This window comes from Neomonachus schauinslandi, chromosome 13 (genome assembly GCF_002201575.2).
Source record: "Neomonachus schauinslandi chromosome 13, ASM220157v2, whole genome shotgun sequence".
In the NCBI taxonomy this organism is placed as follows: Eukaryota; Metazoa; Chordata; class Mammalia; order Carnivora; family Phocidae; genus Neomonachus; species Neomonachus schauinslandi.
Window position 1 is genome coordinate 71,464,075 of NC_058415.1, and position 21,623 is coordinate 71,485,697.

Consider the following 21,623-nt stretch of genomic DNA (forward strand, 5'->3'; position numbering starts at 1 on the left):
TATGTATTCACTGCCCCCAAGTAATTTACATTTTACTAGGTGCACATATACACACACAACGTAATAATGGAAGCATGGACAAAGTCCAAGGACTCAAGGTCAGAAACAGATCACTCAAATGCAAGTAAATGCAAATGAGAAATCAAAAACCCATTAGTAGTCAGTAAACTAAAAAAAACCCACACAGTTTTTCACTTGTGATAACACGAGCACTCTCAAACTGCTAGTAGAGAGGAAACTGCTATAACCTCTCTAAATAGCATTTGGCAGTTTTTATTAGGAGCCTTAGGATCATTGTATCTACTGATTGGCTAAATCCAGTTTTAATAATCTATATTAAGGAAATAATAAGTGTATGAACAACAAAACTGAAAACAACACCATATTTATTAACGAAACTTATGAGCAATGTCAATATCTACCAATAAGGGAAATTGGTGTGATTAAAAACCATGCTTTTGAAAAATATAATAGCACAGACAAATGTTCAATTATATTAATTCTCATTAATTATATTATTAATGCTTATAATCATGCTAAATAAAAATGCAGGATACAAAAGTACATTGACAGAATAATTCTAAATATACTGTATATATAACTATATAGTATGTATATACACTATATATAGTATATATAACCTTGTATGTATTATACTCATGTATATACTGATTATAACTGATATATGTACAAATATATACAATATATAGTGTTTATGTATTTGGCTGATATAATTTTCAAATTTTTTAAAATTAAAAATGTTTTCTTCTTTACATCATCATTTTTTACATCTTTATTTTACACAAAAACTAGGTACTGATTTTAGTCAGAAAAACTACAAGAGGTGTTTTTGAGAGGCAACCATGTCCTTGAGGACACTGGGTTTGGCATTTCAGATAAATGACAATCTATGTCTTAGAGCAGGGGTTGGAAACCCTTTTTCTATGAAGGGCCAGATATTAAATATATTTGGCTTTTCATATACAGGCTCCATTGCAGCTGCTCAGCTCTGCTATTACCCACAAAAGCAGCCACAGACAATTCATAAATGGCTGAACATGGCTCCGTTCCACTAAAGCATTACTATGGACACCGAAGCTTGAATTTCATATAATTTTCACTTCTTCTGATTTTTTTCAACCACTTAAAAATGTAAACACCATTCTTAGCTCACAGGCAGTATAACGACAGGCAGAGGGTGGAACTTGACTTGTGGATTATATTTGCTGACCCCAGCCTTAGGGAATGAACCGTACACAAAGACAGTAGGCATGGAAGAATAAAAACAATTCCAGTTTGCTTTGGGGATTGGCAGTGTAGAACCCCGTCATCACACTTGCTGGGAAAGCACAGTGGCTGTAGGCAGTTGCTATATAAGGAAAGACCTGTCTGTACAGAAGTCCCCCCTTATCCATGGGTGATACGTTCCAAGACCCCCAGTGGATGCTTGAAACCATGCATAGTACGGAACTCTACAGACACTATAGCTATTATAAAGTTTAATTTATAAATTAGGCATAGGAAGAGATTAACAGTAATAAAACAATAGAACTAGTCTAACAATATACTGTAATAAAAGTTGTGAATGTGGCCTCTCAAAATACCATACTGTACTCACCCCTCCTGTGATGATGCAAGATGAGAATATGCTTGCGAGATGAGACAAAGTAAGGTGAGTGATGCAGGTGTTATGACCTAGTGGGAGGCTACCTGTGACCTTCCCACGGTGTGTCAGGAGGAGGAGCCTCTGCCTCTGGACCGTGGCTGACCCAGGGCGACTGAAACCAGGGAAAGCGAAACCGTGGAGAAGGAGCAAGTACTGTGCCAGAGGACAGGTAGAGTTCTCAGGTGCGCCACCCCTAAGGAGGGTGGGAAAAGCTGTGCGAGTTTCCCCTGGAGGGGTGGGGTTGCTTTAACCCAAACCAGCCTCAGCTGGTCGTCTGGATATGCCCTTGGACAAAGTACTATGTGTTCAAAGGGAATAGAGGTCTCCCTCATAGAAACTGCAAGATCACATTGAAAAATGCTCTGCTGGATGTGGTTCATACCTGCTGAAGCACAGAGAAGTAAGAGTAAAAAGTGTAGGGAGAATCCTTTAAATATTCAATTTGACGAAGCAGAGTTGTCTTTTAAGGAGGGACTTGAGATCATATATCCACCATTGCTGCTAAAAAGAAACACTTTACAGAAAGGAAGGTCAGCCAGGTTTCATTTGTCAGGAGGCAAGAGAGGGACTGGCTCCATGTGCAATATGAACTAGCATTTTTGGAGCTTGTCCGGCAGACCGTTCCAAAATAACCAGCATTCTGTGAACAGATCCCTGTGACCTCTGCCCTGCTGTTCGAAGGACCAGCAGGACCAGCTGCTTCTGGTACTTCTCCACTGCCAGTTCCAAGAACTGTGAGCAGAGGAACCCAACTTCAGTTGGACAGTGACTTGCAAAAGATAGCAGAAGACACCAGTGGAAGTTCTTTGCATTCATCTTGTCCCCCAGTTTTTGCTGTGAGCTTCTTTTAAATTTTTTAAGTGATAGGGTTAGGAGGATGAGGGACCATGGCCCCATATGCCTCCATGTCTTGCCTCTGAAATTTGATCACTATGAAAAATTAGAGGTTTATGAGTCTGCAAAAGAGGAGAGGAAAAGGAAAAGGAAATTGTTTAAACTCTGAAAGTGTGACTGGGCAGTCCCTATATATGTATATGTGTATGCATATATATATGTTATATATGTGTGTATATGTAATACATATGTACTTGGCCCTGTATATCCTTTACCTTGTAGAGCTGATCTTAGCATAGATATACTTCCAAGGCTAAGTCTTTAATGCTCCTAGGAACATCACAGAGGCATAGAAAATTAATAAGAACCATACACTTTATATTTTGTCTTTTCCCAGCATGCAAAGGCAGAAAGAAGAACCAAAATTACAAACCAAGAGCTCATTTCTATTCAAAACCTATTCTTTTTTTCCTGTTTTTTTCTTTCTTCTTTTACATTATATAGCTACTAAATAAATGAGGACCCAGTACTATCAGGCCAACAGAGGTTGTTCCAAAGATTTTTCTAGGGCATTTATTAAGAAAGGCAGCAGACATACACAAAGATAGATTGATTATTAATTGTCAATAATCCTTATTTTTGAAGCTATTTTTATTAATTTTTCTTTTGTGTACCTTTTCTGGGTTTTTCTTTTTTTTGCTTGTATTATTAAAGGAAAAATCAATGTTTTTTAATTTAAAAAATACTTACGGAAAAATACAGTCAGTCAATGGTTAACACAGGACAGCAGAACCTGGATGAATAACTCTCAGTTCAGAGGCACTCGGGGAAATTTTACATGATGCAGTTTTTATGTTAAATGAAAAGAATCCCACCTGGTTTTATCTATCCCCCCTTTATACCAAGATATTATATTAATATGTGAGACCATTTAGTCAACCAGTTTGAAGTACTTCTGGTTATTAGGTATTATTCTTCAGTTTCTTAAAGTACAGCATCCTTGCCTTTCTTGAACTTTCTTAGTGTTATCACAGACCAGATTTCCCTAAGAGGCTGGGGCATAAGCTATTTCTCTGGGTTTTTGCTCAACCTTACCTGGCCCAAGTTTTCATGACAGCTTCGTGTTTTCTTATTTGAGGCCTTCATTTCTAAAACAAACTACAAACTACAGGTAATGTAATAAAATTCGTATTGGAGGGACACCTGGGTGGCTCAGTCAGTTAAGCATCCGCCTTCGGCTCAGGTCATGATCCAGGATCCTGGGATCGGGTCCCACATTGGGGTCCCTGCTCAGCGGGGAGCCTGCTTCTCCCTCTGCTCGTGCACTGACAAAGAAATAAAATCTTTTTTAAAAATTAAAAAGAGTAAAAATAAAATAAAATAAAATTCATGCTGGCTAATTAGTAAAAGGCTAGTCTGAATTAGAGGAAGATTCTATATTATGAAACATAATTTCAAAGTATGGTATTTCTTGAAAGTTCATCGTTTTACCTGATAAGGTACATAAGCTGTATGCCATTTAATAGATTTGAACACTATAGTCAGCCATGGTTTCTAATTCAGGTATCAATTGTTCGGATTCAAATGGGTTCTCTTAACAATTTAAAAATTTCTCACAAATTCCAATTTAACTCTCTTACCTTAAAATCCTTTATATAAAGACAATGAAATGTGAAATTCCAACAACTGTATAAATCTAAATGAGCATACAACTCTTTTTTTTTTTTTTAAGATTTTATTTATTTATTTGACAGAGAGAGACACAGCGAGAGCGGGAACACAAGCAGGGGGAATGGGAGAGGGAGAAGCAGGCTTCCCGAGGAGCAGGGAGCCCAATGCGGGACTCGATCCCAGGACCCTGGGATCACGACCTGAGCCGAAGGCAGACGCTTAACCGACTGAGCCACCCAGGCGCCCCGAGAATACAACTTTTTTTGTCATTGTTAACAAGAGAGATCTGATGGAAGGCATAAGAATATGTTGAGACCGTCACAGTGTATACACATAATAAGTGCTCAATAAATATTTGTCGGGTGAGCATAGGAGTTATTACTATAATCCCCAGCATTCTGTTAGGGGGCAGTGGATATGTGCAGAGAGTACCAGCAGTATTTTTCATTCTCCCTCTCATTCTCTTCAGTTGTTACAGCAGATAAGCTTTTAATCTTATTTTTGTGCTAGCACTATACAATTTAGGTCTTTTCCTCATGTATTACCCATTAACACACGATCTGAGTTCAGAATAATTGCTTACATCACTCAACAGATTAGGCCCTTGGGGCTCTGAGTGACCAGATGACTTTCCCCAAGTCATGTGACGAGAAAATAGTAAAGCTGAAGATCTACTTAGCTCCTTTGAGAGCCTGATCCCAAGCTTCCTCCTCCCTAAGTGACTTTTAGTCTTTAATGAAATGCTGGGAAGGTGTGTGAGTGAGAGAATTTGGGTACAGGAGGTGTCACAAAGATGTATGTGTTCTATAAAATTCAGGGACTTAACTATCATAACACATAAATAAACTATGCTCAAAAAGCTGGGTCACCACAATTGTTATGTTCAATCATTTGTTAATTGTCACGATGTATATGTTTTTTAGGTGCACTTTACTTGTTGAAATCAGCTCCATTTGTAAGAAGCATATGAAGTGCCTTAACCAAGAGTAGTTAAATTCTATTTATAATGTAAAATAGTAAAACTACCCAAATCTATTCAGTCCTTGATAGTTCCCAAAGCTTTCCACATCCATTATCACATATGATCCTCATAATAACCCTCTGGAGTAGCTGGAGGTGATCGAATTATAGCTGGGAAGGGAGACAGTATTCAGACAGAACATTTCAGCCAAATTGCTAGTACAATCTTCTCCTATTGCTGTGATGCAGAGGTGGAAATAAAAAATTAAAAAAAAAAAAAAACCAACCCAGACTGAATGCTAAGACATAGCATGTGATGGAGAACATTGTTCATTTCTTCTTTCAGTAAACTACAGAAAGATAACAAAGGCTACTGCGCCCAGTACAGAGGGGAGGTGTGTAATGCTGTCCTGGCCAAAGACGCTCTTGTTTTCTTCAACAATTCCCATGCAGACCCTGAGGAGGCCCAAGAACTACTGGTTCATACCGCCTGGAATGAACTGAAAGCAGTGAGCCCATTTTGCCGGCCAGCTGCTGAGGCTTTGCTGTGTAACTACATCTTCCAAGACTGCAACCCTGGGCTAGTGCCTATTCCTACACCCATTTGCAGGTACAATAAAAAAAAGAAAGAAGTGGGAAAATTCTGTTGGATGCAAACAGGAAGAGATTTCAAAAGAAGCTGTCATGTGCTATGATAAACGCAAAAGGTGGCTTTTGTCCAAAATAGAAAGTAATTAATTGGACAGAATTCCTACCATGTAAATTGCTGATGACATCCTATAATACAAGGGCTCTGAGCTCCTAGAAAATGTCGTAAGAGGTATAATACTCTATTCTACTTGTTACTGTTCACACTATCATATTCATAAATATTCCAGCTTTCTATGAAATAAAAAAAAAAGCACAAACGTGCACCTCATTAGTAAGCTACAATAGAGAAGAAAAAAGGTCCATTTCCAATGTTTCAGCACTATTGGCCAATGAATATGAGATCTTGGTGAGCATTTCAGAATACCACTTTCTGTAATATGTATATTATTTTAAAATACATTCCACCCGATGTTCTAATTTAAATACTAACAGTCTTTCTCATGGTGGTGGGGGGGGGTGGTAATAAATAGTTATTTCTTTTAAAACCCCCGTACTCTTTAAACATGGAAATTCATAAATCCATGTTTGATAGAATTATCTTGCCTTTATTTACTTCTTACGTAGGAAAGACAGGACTCAAACTGGCTTTTGAGCCAAGCAGAACAAAGGTGAAACACTGTTTGTACCGCTTGCTAGATACATGTAATCTTGGCTAACCTTCAGTTTCCTCATCTGCAAAACAGAGAGGATTAAAGGATAAACTGTCCTCATGGTATATGTTAGAAACTGGACAGATACTGTTTTCTTCTGAAGAAAACACATGAAAACTATCAACACATTTCCACCTCTGTTTTGATAAAACCAGAAAATACTGAAATATTGACATAATCATAGGGCCATGAGGTCATTAAAATAGAATGCTCCATTCCTCAACTCACTGCAAATTTTGAGGGTTTGGAGAAATTGTTAAGAGGAATATAACTTATTTCTTCACCCAAGAAGGTTATATTTTCATCAGACATGACAGCTAAGTATCTCTTGAGGAACAATCAGAATTAAAATTGAATTGTATCTTTGTATGCTAGCACAAAATAAATTTATGAGTAACTTTCCAACATGTATGTCCTAGGCCAGTTTACATGCAAGAGCCACAGATGTTCTTTTTAAGATTAAGAATAATTTACTTTTTTTGTTTTTTTTTAAGATTAAAAAAATCCCTTTCAATGAGACTTCAAATTTATTAGGATGGCATAGTTAATCATCTCCTAAATCTTTAAGTCAATTGTAGTATACTTAAAAAAATTTTTTTCCTTATACCTTCTGTTTGCCTTCCAAGTTGCTCAAAGGTCTTCAACCATTTTGTGTTTCTAGTTATTTCTAGTTATTTGTGAGATTTTTAAAAGCATTCTATTACTCATGGTTTTCTTCTCTTTTTCTCTTTTTTTTTGGTTTCAGGAGTAAAATTCAGTGATTCATCATTTACATGTAACACTCAGGGCTCATCATAACAAGTGCCCTCCTTAATCCCCATCACGCATCTAGCCCATCCTCCCCCTAGCCCCCTCTATCAACCCTGAATTTGTTCTCTATCTTTAAGAGTCTCTTATGGTTTGTTTCTCTCTTTATTTTCACCCCCGCCAGTATGTTCATCTGTTTTGTTTCTTAAATTCCATATATACTCATGGTCTTCTAATCATAAATAGTAATTAAATAATTTGTGCAACTTTCCATGAATAACAAAGAATTTCTTTTATTTGACAAATATTTATTGAGCTTCTCTCTCTAAGCCCTATTCTAGAGCATTTGTTTGTGGGGCTTACATTCTAGCAGGCGAAGACCATGAGCAAGAGAAGAAAAAAATGAGCACGAGGTTAAGGGAGATGAGGAGTGCCAAGGATGGAGGATACAGTTGTGATTTTAAAAATAGGGTGTTGAGGGGCACCTGGGTGGCTCAGATGGTTAAGCGTCTGCCTTCGGCTCAGGTCATGATCCCAGGGTCCTGGGATCGAGTCCCGCATCAGCCTTCCTGCTCCTTGGGAGCCTGCTTCTCCCTCTGCTTCTCTCTCTCTCTATCTCTCATGAATAAATAAATAAAATCTTAAAAAAAAAAAAAATAGGGTGTTGAGGGTAGGCCTAATTAAGTTAAACATAATTTTACTGAATACTCTACACTTGATCTTTGAAATGTTATCTGGAATTGTAAAACAGGTTAGTATTATTCAACTGTGTTTTATTTGCCAATGATCAAATTTTAGACCATTATTTTTAGCTTTTACATTTGATTACATAATCCTATATACAACTACCTGGTGTAGATCTCTGTTAACTTATCCCTGATGCTAACTGTCATTCATATCAGAAAATCTTTCTTTTTCTTAAATTCTCAATTTTTATTCATCTCTTGTTCAGCTGGAGTAGGTGTTTTTTAGATTACATGTAAAAAACTTTTTACCATAATCTTATGTGTGTATGTGTGTGTTTCTGACTATTTAAGTCTTGTGTTACATTTAATTTTCCTGAAAATCTTATACACTAATTGTTTTTTGGCTGTGTTGTAATGAAGAACATATAATTTTGTTCTTTTGGAGGGAATATTTTTTTTCTTGCCAAATGGTAGGAGGATTATTTTTTCATCTTTGAGATTCAAAATATTTGTAAAATTCACCTGGGAGTAATCCTCTTTTCATTATTTTCTTTCCTACCAGTAATACAAAAATAATGGATAATGTGCCTTAATTATCAGGTTTACATCCTTTTTGTCCCAAGAATGTTTTCTTTTAGTATATCTTTGAGTATTTTCATTTTTTTTTATGTACTCTAGTTTTCTTATTGGGAAACATTATCTATACTCTGGATTTCTTGCCAGCTCTTCCCCCTCAGCTGTCTCCTCACACAACATTTTCACCCTTCCTTCTTTCTGTCTGCATTCAGTTCAGACTTGTCAAGTTTTCCCGTGATTTGTCCAATGTCTTGCAGTGCCACTTCTTTATGGTTTTTAATGACAATTTTAAGTCCTTTGGTGTCCCTTTCACTTCTTTGTGGTCTTTATTTTCTTCAGTTGCTACTATGTTCAAGTTAACTTAGTTTTCAGTTTATTTTCCATTTCATCCTGATTTTTTTCCCTGTGAAAAACTCTTCTATAGCAGTCATCTTTAATACATGTCAATGAAAACAAAGCAAAACAAACAAAAATTTTTCTCATATGTGCTTCTGCTTAGAGTAAAAAAATAACTTTCCAGGGTATTTACTTCCTCCACATAATGCGGGCTACAGAATTTCTTTCACCTGCCCCATATTATTTTTGCACAGTTTAACAGTGCTGTCTGAATGTAGAAAATTGCCTTTGTGTGACCCAAGGGTGGGACCCAGACGTAAGAAGCAAGCTAAGCAATGTTCCTCTGGTTCTTCAAGTTCTCAGAATCCTTGAAAGCCCCACTGCTCTCCCTTCCATTACAGATACATCAAGAATTCTAAATCCTATTGTTGTTCTTATGACCACACTGTATCCTATCACAGTCATATGCATGACCCTTTCATTCCACACATGTTCAGTTGGCCCATATTGACAGGTGGTTGCCCAGAAAAGTGGCAGTGTAGGCATGAGTATTTTTAAAAAGATACCACTGTGACATATATATGTCACAATGCATATGCATACACACATACACATATACATACACAATTTCCTCCTCTCTGAATCCTTTAGATACTAAATGAGCAACATTGCTATTATCTCCAATTTCTTTAATAATCTTTAATTTCCTTTTATTTTTAATCCCAAATATTTTAATTTGGAGTTAACCAGTTTTTTCCTATAAAGTCTATCTTATTTTCTATAGGATAAGCTTAAACAAATATTCATGCACAAAATTCTGATTAGTCCAACTAGTCTTTCTTCAGCCTCTTCACTGGTAATAAAACATTATATACCAAGCTTTCATATTTAAATAGACTAAATTACTCTGGCTTTCTCAGATGGAAGCACACACAGCAATGGGATAGGAGGCAGCTTCTCCCCAAGGCGAGGTGGGTAAGGATCCATATACCTTCCTATAACCTGCCAGGAAGGTGGTGCTCTTCTCTTTTGGTGGATGAAGTATGAAGAGGTGTCAACTGTACCCTTCAGTCCCCACCCATTAGCCTTGAGATTATAGAAAAATCTCTCAGGCTAGAAAGTGATCAACAATGATCTATGACTTTAATTATGTGTTTTTTAAACTCTATGTACCTGTTTCTGTCCCTTTGTAGTTATTTTAATATGAATTTGAGAGAATGCATATTAGGGATTCCTAAACTGTTACCTCTTGAACTTCAAAATTCTTTTCCCCCAGGAGCATTAACTATGCTTTCAAAACAAAACAAGATAGCATTTCATCTCAGGGATAATATGCTATCTTTCATAAAGTCTCACATTATTTACAATAAAAGGATCCTTCCAAAAACACTTTTGCAAGAACAGACAATGTACTAATGGTGATGTTTTGAAAATACAGAATCTAGGCTCTGCCACAAATTTGGCCTTAATATGCTATGATTCATCGAGTTTTGTTCTCCATAAAATATTCTAGAGAATATTGCCTGGCAGTAAAGGAGCTCTTCTGTGCAAAAGAGTGGCTGGCAATGGAAGAAAAGACTCACAGAGGACTCTACAGATCTGGGATGCACCTGCTCTCTGTGCCAGATTGCAACAAGCTCCCCAGCATGCACTGGGACCCCATGGCCTGCACCAGACTGCCATATTTAGGTAACAGAGTTCTCTCAAGACTTTAGAGGTTAAGACAAATTTACTATTTTAAAGAAACTAAGTTGTGAACTTAAATCTCCCAATATTTCTAGGCATTTCTAATGTATTTTTTGAGTTCTGCCCTTTTTAGATATCTAATCACAGAATCCTACTGTCTATCCTAATTGCCCAAGTTAGCATTAGGGTTTAATTTCATTTGTTCAAAAAGAAATTAAGGAGCACTTTTAACTGCTGCTTAAGATCTTATTTTGTAAGGGGATCTTATGAGAGCTTGTAACATTTTTTGGAATGTGCAGAGAAATGGCTAAGAAACCTCATATTATGTCAGATGAGTGGAATAAAAGAATAAAGTCCCCCTTCTTAGCCAACAAAGCAGATTTCTAAGCATGCAAAAATAAGCCACATGGTTGAAAATGCTGATCTCACAAAACAAAGCTGAATCTCTGCATGCTGTTTAATGAACTTCATTTGGAAGGAACTATGTTGTTAGCCCTAACAGCTGGTTTAATTTCAATGACACAATCCTTTCTTATTTGAATGCAAAGAATGTTTTCCAGTTGTATACTGAAAAACTAAAAGAGAACTCGCATTTCTTAGCACTCTCTCACGGAATATGTGAGGTATCTGGATGCTCATTAAAAACAAATTTTTATCCTTTCCCCCTCAGATTATAAAAAGGAAAACTTAACAAGTAAGTAATTCTATTTGTGCCCTTGAACCCTTATGTGTATGTAATCGGATTCATGCATGCGTATTTACACTCATACTTCATGATGTCCAGAACAGAATGTACAGCCCCTCTCAAAGATTTTTTTGCTATGCTTACTGGTGTAAAACATGAAGGAAGATCATCAGAAACCTCAGCTTACAGCTCCCAATTAGGCCATGAAGAGCACCGTATTTACTGAATGATACAAATAATATCCCCTACCCCGAGGTTATAACTTGCTTGATCCTTTCTATGGCTACAAAATAAGCCAAACTGAAAATGTCACCTTTTGATTTTGCATTTTTGATTTTTATATCATCTAATTATTTACAGATGAAAACAAATATTTATTTCTTCATTGAGCCAATTCATGATCCTCATTTGTGACAACAGATCTTTCTTTTGGAAGATAGGTGTTTTTTTAAGACAGCTAATTACCAGTATAAAGTTTACAGGGTCAAATCAAAACAGTTTTAAAACTGGGTGCCTCAAAATCCCTAGGAAAGAATTCAAGAAGGTTGCTTGGAAAGAGATGTCCTAGACACAAAGTTGTATCCGATGATGCTTTAACCTACCAGAATGCAGAAATCTTCAGAATGAAATTAGAAAAGTTTTCATTTTAATTAACTTCCTCTGATTTGAGTGTTCTAAGGCTTAAATCGTAATCATTTCCTGTGATCTATCTTCGGGGCCTAATTGCCTCTGCACCTGGCTAAGAGCCAGGCCTTGATTTTACCAGCTTCCTTCAAGGACTAAGACTTAAAGTATTAAAAGAAAAAATGCTACTGGTCCCACTTGAATGGCTCAGTGTTAATAAACAAGAGCAGTATGGAAACCCTAAAAATCTATTATTCTGGAAGCCTTTCAAATTGTTATTTCCAAATTGAAGGAATGTAAAAGAAATGCTTCAATTCTTTGTTATATAAGCAGCTAAAGTTTAGTTTGATTGGACTTTTAACTGGTGACTGTGGTCTTTGTTATCCTTTGATTGTTTACTCATTCATCCATTCAGGCATTCATTCTACTCTGTGGAAGGTGCTGACCTTCAGTCCTAGACTAGACAGGAACACACACACACACAAAATCCATATTTTTGCCTCATATACTTATTCTAAAAAATTGTGAACAGCATAAATTAGCTACAGTAAGCCAATTTCCTACTCTTAAAAACCTAGTTTTATGAAATCTTTGGTACATGTAAGAAAATGAACAGCAAATGTCATCAACAGATCATTTCACTTGACCACGTAACGGGGAATGTCTGAAAGTGTGCTCCCTGGCGAAATGCAATTATTATCGAAGAAACTGACTTGAGCCTTTCCGGTAGGTTGATAGTTAAGCAAAGAAGGCATCCTGATTAGGTAGAGTATCCCATATTTTGTGGCATGTATAAAGCCCTCAAATATTTCTTGAAGAGTTACTTGACTTCTGAGTAAACTCTAAAGGATATCACCAGTTGACTTTGAAGGGTGATGGAAGATTTTTTTTTTTTTTTTTTTGCTTGAACACACAGAGTAGAATTTCAGTAGTTTTCATTTTTATAACTTTTTTTTTTTTGCTGAGGTGAAATATCTTTTTGAGCTTGCAATGTCTTTGTACTATTTACTTTGTCTCTTTAGCAGGCATGTCACTATTCCTGAATTCAATAGGGCTGTACACATTTTATGTTTTCCCTCAGATGGGTTTGTGGGTGACAGAGCCCAGGTATCCCAACAGATCTTCAGAGTAGCTTTCTCTCACCTGAATAGTTGAAAGCTATATTAGCTGGATACATTCTTGAGTGACATTCCTCTTCTCTCAGTAATCTACAGATGTGATTTCACTCCTTTCTAGCTTCTAGTTTTGAAAATGACTGGTCATCTGGTATGAGTCTGGTTACTTTTTCCTATAAGCAATTTGCTGCTTCTGTTTAAAAAGAAACTTTGAGATTTTTCTCTTTATCCCTGTTATCTGCATGGTGGAAATCCTATATAATGGTGTGTTACTGAACATCTCTTTCCAACTCTGGAGAGTCCAGTATTCAGGACTTTGTCCTGGGAGCGTGAAATCAGCAAGGGAAGTCAGGCTGCAGGCAGGCAAATGATCTTTCTGAAGCAAAAAGCTGATCATGCTACTCCACCAACGCTAATCCCACTGATGATTCTCTCCATTTACTGCAGGGCAAAGTCCACATTATCTACCTTGGCATGCAAGGCCTTTTATGACCCAGACCCAGTATCTGCAGCCCTACCTATACACAGTCCCCCAGGCAACAAGGAAACTTTCAGGTGCACCTTTAGGAAAGCACCACAACTGCTTGGTTGGGACCCTGAGATATGCTATTCCTTCTTCGTGGAATACTACCTCCCTCCCCGCCCCCTCGCCTCCTGCTCCACCCACACACATACACCTTCAACTGGTTATTCCCTATTCAACCTTTACACTCAACTTAAAGTTATTCATTTTAGAAAACCTACCTAGTATGCCTAGACCTGGAGTTGAGTTGCCCTGGATGTTCACAAGCTTATCAGTCTTATAACACTTCCTACATTCTATTATAATTATCGATTTACTAGTTGTTTCCCAGCTAAATACTTGAACACAAAGACTTGTCATGTCCACCACAGTATTCTTGATACCCAACATCAATGTTAACTTAGTGAATACATTAATGTATGGACGAATAAGTGAATAAAAATTCCCCTGATGTTCAAAGGGAAAGGGTAGAGATAAAATTGATGAGAGAAAAAAAGACAAAAAGAAGAAGATCCAGGTTGGTAATTTGGATCCAAAGAGATAATCGATATCACTCTAGGGAAGGCCACGGCAAATAGATCAGAGGCAATAAACAAGGAATAACAAAACTATCCAGAAAGGAAGATAGAATTAAATCCACAAAGCAAAATTATTATTCAAACAATGCCAATTTTTGACTTTAAAAATAAATCTTACTAAGTCATCATGGATTATTCTCTTAATATGTCTGATATATTTTTTTAAAGATTTATTTATTTATTTTGGTGGGGGGAAGAGGGAAAAGGAGAGAGAGAATCCCAAGCAGACCTCCTGCTGAGCGTGGCGCCCGATGCGGGGCTTGATCTCACGACCCCAAGATCACCACCTGAGCCGAAATCAAGTCAGACACTTAACCCACTGAGCCACCCAGGTGCCCCATGTCTGATATTTTTGACAAAAAATTATCCTTATATTTACTAATGAGATTACACTACCAATTTTACAAGTTACATTACATTCCCTCACGTGTTAAATATGGTTTGAACTGCCCTATAAAATCCAGGCACAAAAATAGTCACCACTTCCTGTCTTTCAATGCTTGCTCCTACTTTATTATTATCAGGAAGTTTAGCTTTGCAATTTAAGCCCCCCTCCCCACTCATCTTGGATTGATTATTAAAAAAAAAAACCAAAAACCTTCAGATGACTCAGTCCAAAGAAAGTCAGTTCAGCTTTCAAGCCAATCATAAAGGAACCTAGGAAGTCAAAGTCCACCATTGCTATGATACCTGATAAGAAATACTGTCATTGCTCCTGCAAGAATGCACTGCTGAGCCATTCTTCCAGTTCCAGTGCCTGAGCTGATGGTCTTCCTGCCACAGCAGTGACCAAGCTTGGTCTCCACGAGCTCTAAAACCATTTGCTAGCCATTGGTGCTGAGGCCATAGAAACTGTGTCCACTCCTACATTAAAAAGTCATCCATGGGCACCCCCTGAAATCTCTGCCCACTTGTCATCACTTTTATAAGTGTCCTATTTCAAATGGCATTAGACATCTACTGCAATAAAAGTTTTCTTTTGACTTTGTGATGTGCTGTATTAATATATTTCCTTATATCAAACACATAATTCTTTTACTATATTGCAGCCAATTGCTAACATCTCATTTAGGATTTTTTAAATCTATGTTCCTTAATCTCTGTATGCACTTTTCTTTTATGCTAACATTGCCAGGTTGTGACGTTAGTATTATAATAACTTTCTACAATAATTTGATAGATTTTTCTCGTATTGGAACATTTTATAAAATCTGGAAATTTTATCTCTTCCAAGGCCAAAAGAATGTATCCATAATTCTACAATGACTTTTAAATTTCCTGGTTATGACTACCTTCAGATTTTCTGATTTTTCAAATTTGGTAAATGGTCCTAACATTTTTCTAAAGATTTAAAAAATTGTAACTGCATAATTACATATTATTGCATTTTTATTTCAATCTACTGTCATAACTCCTTTACCATTCCTAATTTTGTATGTTTGTGCCTTTCTTGTCTTTTAAAAATTAAAATTCCACTGATTAGACTACCTTATAAATGTTAAGACCAACTATTGACCTATTTTTAAATTCTAGCATTTGTGGTATGTGTATTCTAACTTATTAATTTCTGCTTGTACATGGTTGTTACTTTATCAGCTATTTTTCTCTGTTTTCTGTAGTTTTTGTGTTTCTTTTCCAAAGTCTTGAGTTAAATGTCTAGCTCATTCACTTTCATCCTTTTTATCTAATCGAGAGAGATAACTCTATGAGTTTACCACCGAGCACGGCTTTGGCCAAAGCTCAGATACTCTATCAGGAAGTTGTTTTCTAATCTGTCTCTATGGCTACTTTTCACTCTTTAAGTGAAAAGTTATTGAATTTTTTTTTAGATGTCCTATCGGATTTTACTTATTGTTAATTGCATTTTAGTCAGAATAAATCTGCATAATTTCTGCTTTTGAAATTTGAGATTTGTGTGGCCTGACAAAAGATCATGTCTGTCAGTATTCCGCAAATATTTGAAAACAGGGTTTATTCTCTCCATGTAGGGTACAAAGTACACTGTTTGCTATTAGAACATTCTTGTCAATTATATTATTAAGATACTCTGTATCCATGTTTTTGTCTTTACTCAAGTCAATTAAAAGAATATAAAATATAAATTAATAAGTTTGTTTTAATAGATACACAGAGGACTTTGCACTCTACAGAGTGATACGAACATGGCATCTTTTGGTTTCCAGGGTAATGCAGATTTTGCCTTGTTTTCATATTGCACTGACCTTTTTAATAGGAGTTTGACAGGAGCTCAATTTTTGGATGAACTAACTTCTCATTTGTGTCCTTATATTTCCACTCTTCATCATCTTCTATTATTTTTGTTTTCTTTGTAAATCAACAGTAAATGTGTATAAAAGCTCAGCTTTTGACGATCCTGACGTCAAATACAATTTCATGAAATTATTTCATTTAATAACTTACTTAGGTCCACAATCGTCAGGTCATAAACAACATGATGCAGTGTAAAGAGCACCAGCCCAGGATCTGCATTTGTCTTGGAAGAAATAGTTCCTTTCCCTGGGTCTCGTCTTTAAAATTCTGTGATTCTGTAAATTGGATTGACTTACAACTGGATCTCTAGATTCTTACACTTGGACTTTATAGATATATAACCAGGGAGAACCTAATCCATGAAACCATATTCTTAAAATTAAATTTAGTTTACAAAATTTATTTGACTTCAGTGAAGACTGCTTGAATGCAAAGATTGCTTCTTAAACGTTTAAGAATGAACGAAAAGAATTTTGTTTACTTACAGCATTCCCACCCATGACATCCTCAAAGCCAAGCGTGGACATTCCAGACTTGCCTTCCTCTTCCTCTTCCTCCTTCTCTGTCTCACCTACATACTCCATGACTGTAATAATCTCCATCATGTCCAGCTTTGCCATATTTGTGCTTCTTACGGTAACTACTCTTTATTGCTGCCGAAGACGAAAACAATGGAAAAATAAGAAAAGGTGAGATTCTAATTTAAGCTAACCACATGTAGTAATATTTTAAAACTTACAAATTTAATATTGGAATTGGGGACAGGAGGAGGGATATATGTAACACTGCCAGTCTCTTTATGACATCCATTGCCTTGCTTTAAGATGAAACACCCCACCATGATCTTTAAAAATATCAGTAACTTTTTGCATAGGATCATGTTCTAAGGTTAATTTTTCACAGCAGATAGGATCTAAACAATAATTTGGAAGAATATGGCTATCCCTGCTCCCCATCTGCCCCCAGCCCCAGCCCCATTGCCATGTCAGATTGGATAGTGACAAAATTCCTAAGAAAAGGTACCTTTTGACTCCCAGACCCAAGAAAATATTTCTTGCTCTAAATCTAAAGGATCTTCAGCTGCCTTAGTATAATTTGTTTTGTTTCCTCCTAACATCGTATCTCTTTAAAACCCAAGCCCGAATACAAAGATCTCACCTGATCCTGAGCTTATCATTGGTCTTCCCTGTCTTCCCTACAGAGAATCTGCGGCAGTAACCCTCACTACTCTTCCTTCTGAGCTCTTGCTAGACAGACTTCATCCCAACCCCATGTACCAGAGGATGCCACTCCTTCTCAATCCCAAATTGCTCAGCCTGGAGTACCCAAGGAATAACATTGAATATGTGAGAGATATTGGAGAGGGAGCATTTGGAAGGGTCTTTCAAGCAAGGTAAAGTTACCCATGTGAAAAATCTTTCCATGGAAGTATGTTGTGTCTGAAAAGTTACCAGACCACCACTACCTTGATGCCTGGGCTGTATGTGTGATAATTATTATCAAATAATTTTTCACATCATTAACCTCATTTTACTGAGGACTGTACCTTGAATCTTAATAATTTTTCCTCTCTGCTGAAAAATAGGGCTGGGTAGAAGGATAGAATCTTCATTTACGTAGTGTTCAAATTATGAGCAATTAGCAAATTATATTTCCTTTTCAGAAAATAATTTTATTGTACATTTAATCATAATTTCTTGTATTGTTTTTAGTAAATAATTGTAAAATTTATTTCTCTTCCATTTTCTTTTGCTGTATTCTCCACTTCGTTTAAAATTTACTTTGAACTAGTATTTCCATTTAAGAATTCAGAGCCTGACATGTGTAGATATTAAATAGATGTCCATGGAATGGCAAAGCCAAAAAGGGGAAAAACAATGCAAAAATGACAGAAAACAATGGGCTCAAGGAAAGAGTATGTATAAGGGCCAACGCTAGCCCATTTATTGCTTCTGTGTGAATTGGAAGGAAATACCCTTTCTGCATGAATGTGGCTCACAGACACACAGCTGGGCCAGAGAATGTGGACTTGGTTTTAATCACCAACTGCCATTTTGTCCTGGTGTTGGGCAGGACATAACCTTACTGCCACTCATAGTGGCCCTGCTATGCAGGTTACATGATTAATGAAAATCTCACACAAATACTTATGGGGAACCAAATATATGCAAGGCACCATTTTAGCTTCGGAAGGATATAAAGATGAGTAAGCTATGGTCCCTGCCTTCCAGGAATTTAGATTCTGGCCAGGGATCAAAGGTTTAGGGCGGTAATGACAATCTCATTGGATCTGTGTACTTTAGAATTCCTGACGTTTACAGATAATGCATTTTTCAAACAACCTGTGTTGAAAAGAGTCCCAGTGATTTTTATTAATTGGCGTCCAGAAGTTTTAAGTACAGTCTACTACTGCCATCTTTCTTTGATTCTGTGGCTCTAGGAAAGGTTGCAAAAGTGGAGGGAATATATATGAATGTGGGTAGATGAATGTGGATACGTATCATGTTCCTGATCGTTGATTTCTTCCTAAATAAATGTATCTCTCAGGGCTCCAGGCTTACTTCCATATGAACCTTTCACAATGGTGGCAGTGAAGATGCTCAAAGAAGAAGCCTCAGCAGATATGCAAGCAGACTTTCAGAGGGAGGCAGCCCTCATGGCAGAGTTTGATAACCCTAACATTGTGAAACTCTTAGGTATGAAAATAGAAATGAAGAAATGTATTGCATGTATTGCAATTATTTACATTTATTGCAAAACGGAGGCTTCCCAAGTTTTCCTTCTTCATCCTGCACTTGTGCCTTTTTCTTTACTTCTTCATCAGAAAGACATCTCTGTTCCTTCCCATATAATATTTTCTGCACCAGGGAGCAGAACATTGTATTAAATCACCTCAGTTCAAAAAACTGGTTTTTTTTTAATTGCTCAGAAAGATATGTTGTCATTTCTTTAATTTTCTCTCTAGAACCTACAAATACACTGATTGCTAAATCCCTGGAATTAAAAACCAGCCCCAAAATAAAAAAGCTAAGATAATGGTATTCATTATTTCTCTTCCTTTTTGAACAGACTTCTAATTTTTGCCTGAAAAAAGAATCCTAGATCTCATAATCTATTTTTACAGTGATGTGAAGTTGTGCCCAAATGATCTAATATTTCAAGGTGTCCTATTTCCCTCTCACATACAGCAAGAATTTAAGATTTGCAAATGTCCTCCTGGCACTAAATGTGAGACTCTATTTATATGAACATTTTTTTTTCTTTCTAGAACCAACATTGTACCTATATTTTGAAATGTTTCACTGAGTACCTCACCTAAGATTTTGGATTGTTTTTGCCATCCTTTCCAAATTTCATACAACATCTTCCTTATCATCCTTCTCCACAGAAGGAGCAGAAACACAGAACATTACATGCTCAAAGCAAGCATCCATTCCTAAATTCACTCACCAAACACGTACCAAGCAAGCACTTGCTGTACCAGACACCTCGTAGGCGTGTGGGATTTAAAAAAAGAGTAAGACATATTTCTGCTTTCGAAGTGCTAACATGTTGGAGGAGAAACCTCAGACAAATAGGTGATTGTCACGGGATGGCAGGTCCTAGGCCGACAGAAGGAACATCTGATGGGTAGTGGGGGGAGCCCAGGCATTCTAGCGGGAGTGACAGATAAGCCGAATCTTAAAAGGAAAATGGGAGATGTTGACACACACAAATGGGGTCAGGGTTGGACTGTGATGCTGTCCACAGAAAGCCAGGGCCCCCTGTTTTCTGGTCTTGGTCCTTGGCTTGTTAGGCACGGTAGACACCCCGCCTAACAAGGCCCGTGATGTCGGTTGCAGGCGTGTGTGCAGTCGGGAAACCCATGTGCCTGCTCTTCGAATACATGGCCTATGGCGACCTCAACGAGTTCCTCCGCAGCATGGCCCCGCACAGCGGGTGCAGCCTCAGTCACGGCGACCTGTCCGGGAGGGCCCAGGCGTCCAGCCCTGCCCCGCCGCCCCTCTCCTGCGCCGAGCAGCTCTGCATCGCCAGGCAGGTGGCCGCCGGCATGGCTTACCTCTCGGAGCGCAAGTTTGTGCACCGGGATCTGGCCACCCGGAACTGCCTGGTGGGCGAGAACATGGTGGTGAAAATCGCCGACTTCGGCCTCTCCAGGAACATCTACTCGGCGGACTACTACAAAGCCAACGAAAACGACGCCATCCCCATCCGCTGGATGCCCCCCGAGTCCATTTTCTACAACCGCTACACCACCGAGTCGGACGTGTGGGCCTACGGCGTGGTGCTGTGGGAGATCTTCTCGTACGGCCTGCAGCCCTACTACGGCATGGCCCACGAGGAGGTCATCTACTACGTGCGCGACGGCCACATCCTCGCCTGCCCCGAGGACTGCCCCCTGGAGTTGTACAACCTGATGCGCCTCTGCTGGAGCAAGCTGCCCGCCGACAGGCCCAGCTTCGCCAGCATTCACCGCATCCTGCAACGGATGTGCAAGAGGGCGGAGGGGACGCTGAGCGTCTGAGGGCGCAGGGATGCCCAGGGAAACGCCGCGGTCCCCTCTCGGCCTCTCAGAGGCCCCCGCCCCGGGCCCCAGACCCGGAGGAGGGCTGGCGGACGCCAGGAGCATGCGCGGTCTGTGTCTCGGCCAGAACCGAGCCTGCGCAGAACTCACGCGGGAGCCCCACCCATCCGAAGTCCAGCATTGCAAAGGCAGCCTAAGCTTCGTGTACGGAAGAAGATGGCATCCTCTTCGGTCCCTGAATTAGCTGGCGGCAGAGTCAGACTGTGCTGCATTAAATTTTAATACGAAATGTGATACAGAGCTTCATTTTTAATAGAGTTAATTCCTGTCCATTATGAAAGTATCTTCCTGGGAGACATTCAGGTCAAGTACAGAACGCTAAGAAGGAAAAACTATTCATTGTCTCCCCACCTAAAGATGGGTGTTGGTGTTTGTTTGTTTTTCTTATTGAATTTATTTCTCGCATTTATGCCTAATTTTATATTTGTAATCTACAGAGTTGTGGTTATACTTTATTGAGAGAGGGCTTCTAAGGAATAAAGTGACAAATTAGTAAGGCTGTATTCTGATTGTGATTTTTAGTTTCCTTTTCTGTCTCTGCTGCTTCTCCTGTGGAAGTTTTCCCTTTGTGTGCCCTTGTCATAAATTTCATCTGCTTATTTTATTCCTACAGTTTTTCTGAAAAAAACTTTGTCTCATTAATTTACCTTTTTCTTTGAAATTTTTATTGGTATCTTTTCCTTTGCTTTAATTTTATTTCTTTCACTTTCCAGGACTTTGTCTTTTTTTGGTTATCTATTTTTTTTCTTTTTACCTCATATATACAATGAATACCCTGA

The 21,623-nt window shown here is 38.0% G+C and overlaps 1 protein-coding gene across 5 annotated transcripts in view; it reads left to right on the forward strand.

Moving 5' to 3' along the window:
* The window catches only part of MUSK (muscle associated receptor tyrosine kinase), an 87,014-nt gene extending 66,230 nt beyond the window's left edge, over positions 1 to 20,784 (forward strand). For 2 of the 5 annotated variants that reach the window (XM_044920596.1, XM_044920597.1), the window contains 6 exons: positions 5,478 to 5,741; positions 10,291 to 10,466; positions 16,747 to 16,948; positions 17,461 to 17,652; positions 18,807 to 18,955; positions 20,102 to 20,784. In XM_044920596.1, coding sequence (XP_044776531.1) covers positions 5,478 to 5,741; positions 10,291 to 10,466; positions 16,747 to 16,948; positions 17,461 to 17,652; positions 18,807 to 18,955; positions 20,102 to 20,784 — 1,666 coding nt within the window. Of the gene's footprint in view, positions 1 to 5,477; positions 5,742 to 10,290; positions 10,467 to 11,133; positions 11,158 to 16,746; positions 16,949 to 17,460; positions 17,653 to 18,806; positions 18,956 to 20,101 lie in introns of all 5 variants that reach the window. The other 3 variants (XM_021691471.2, XM_021691472.2, XM_021691470.2) reach the window with 2 other exon arrangements.
* The last annotated feature ends 839 nt before the right edge of the window (positions 20,785 to 21,623 follow it).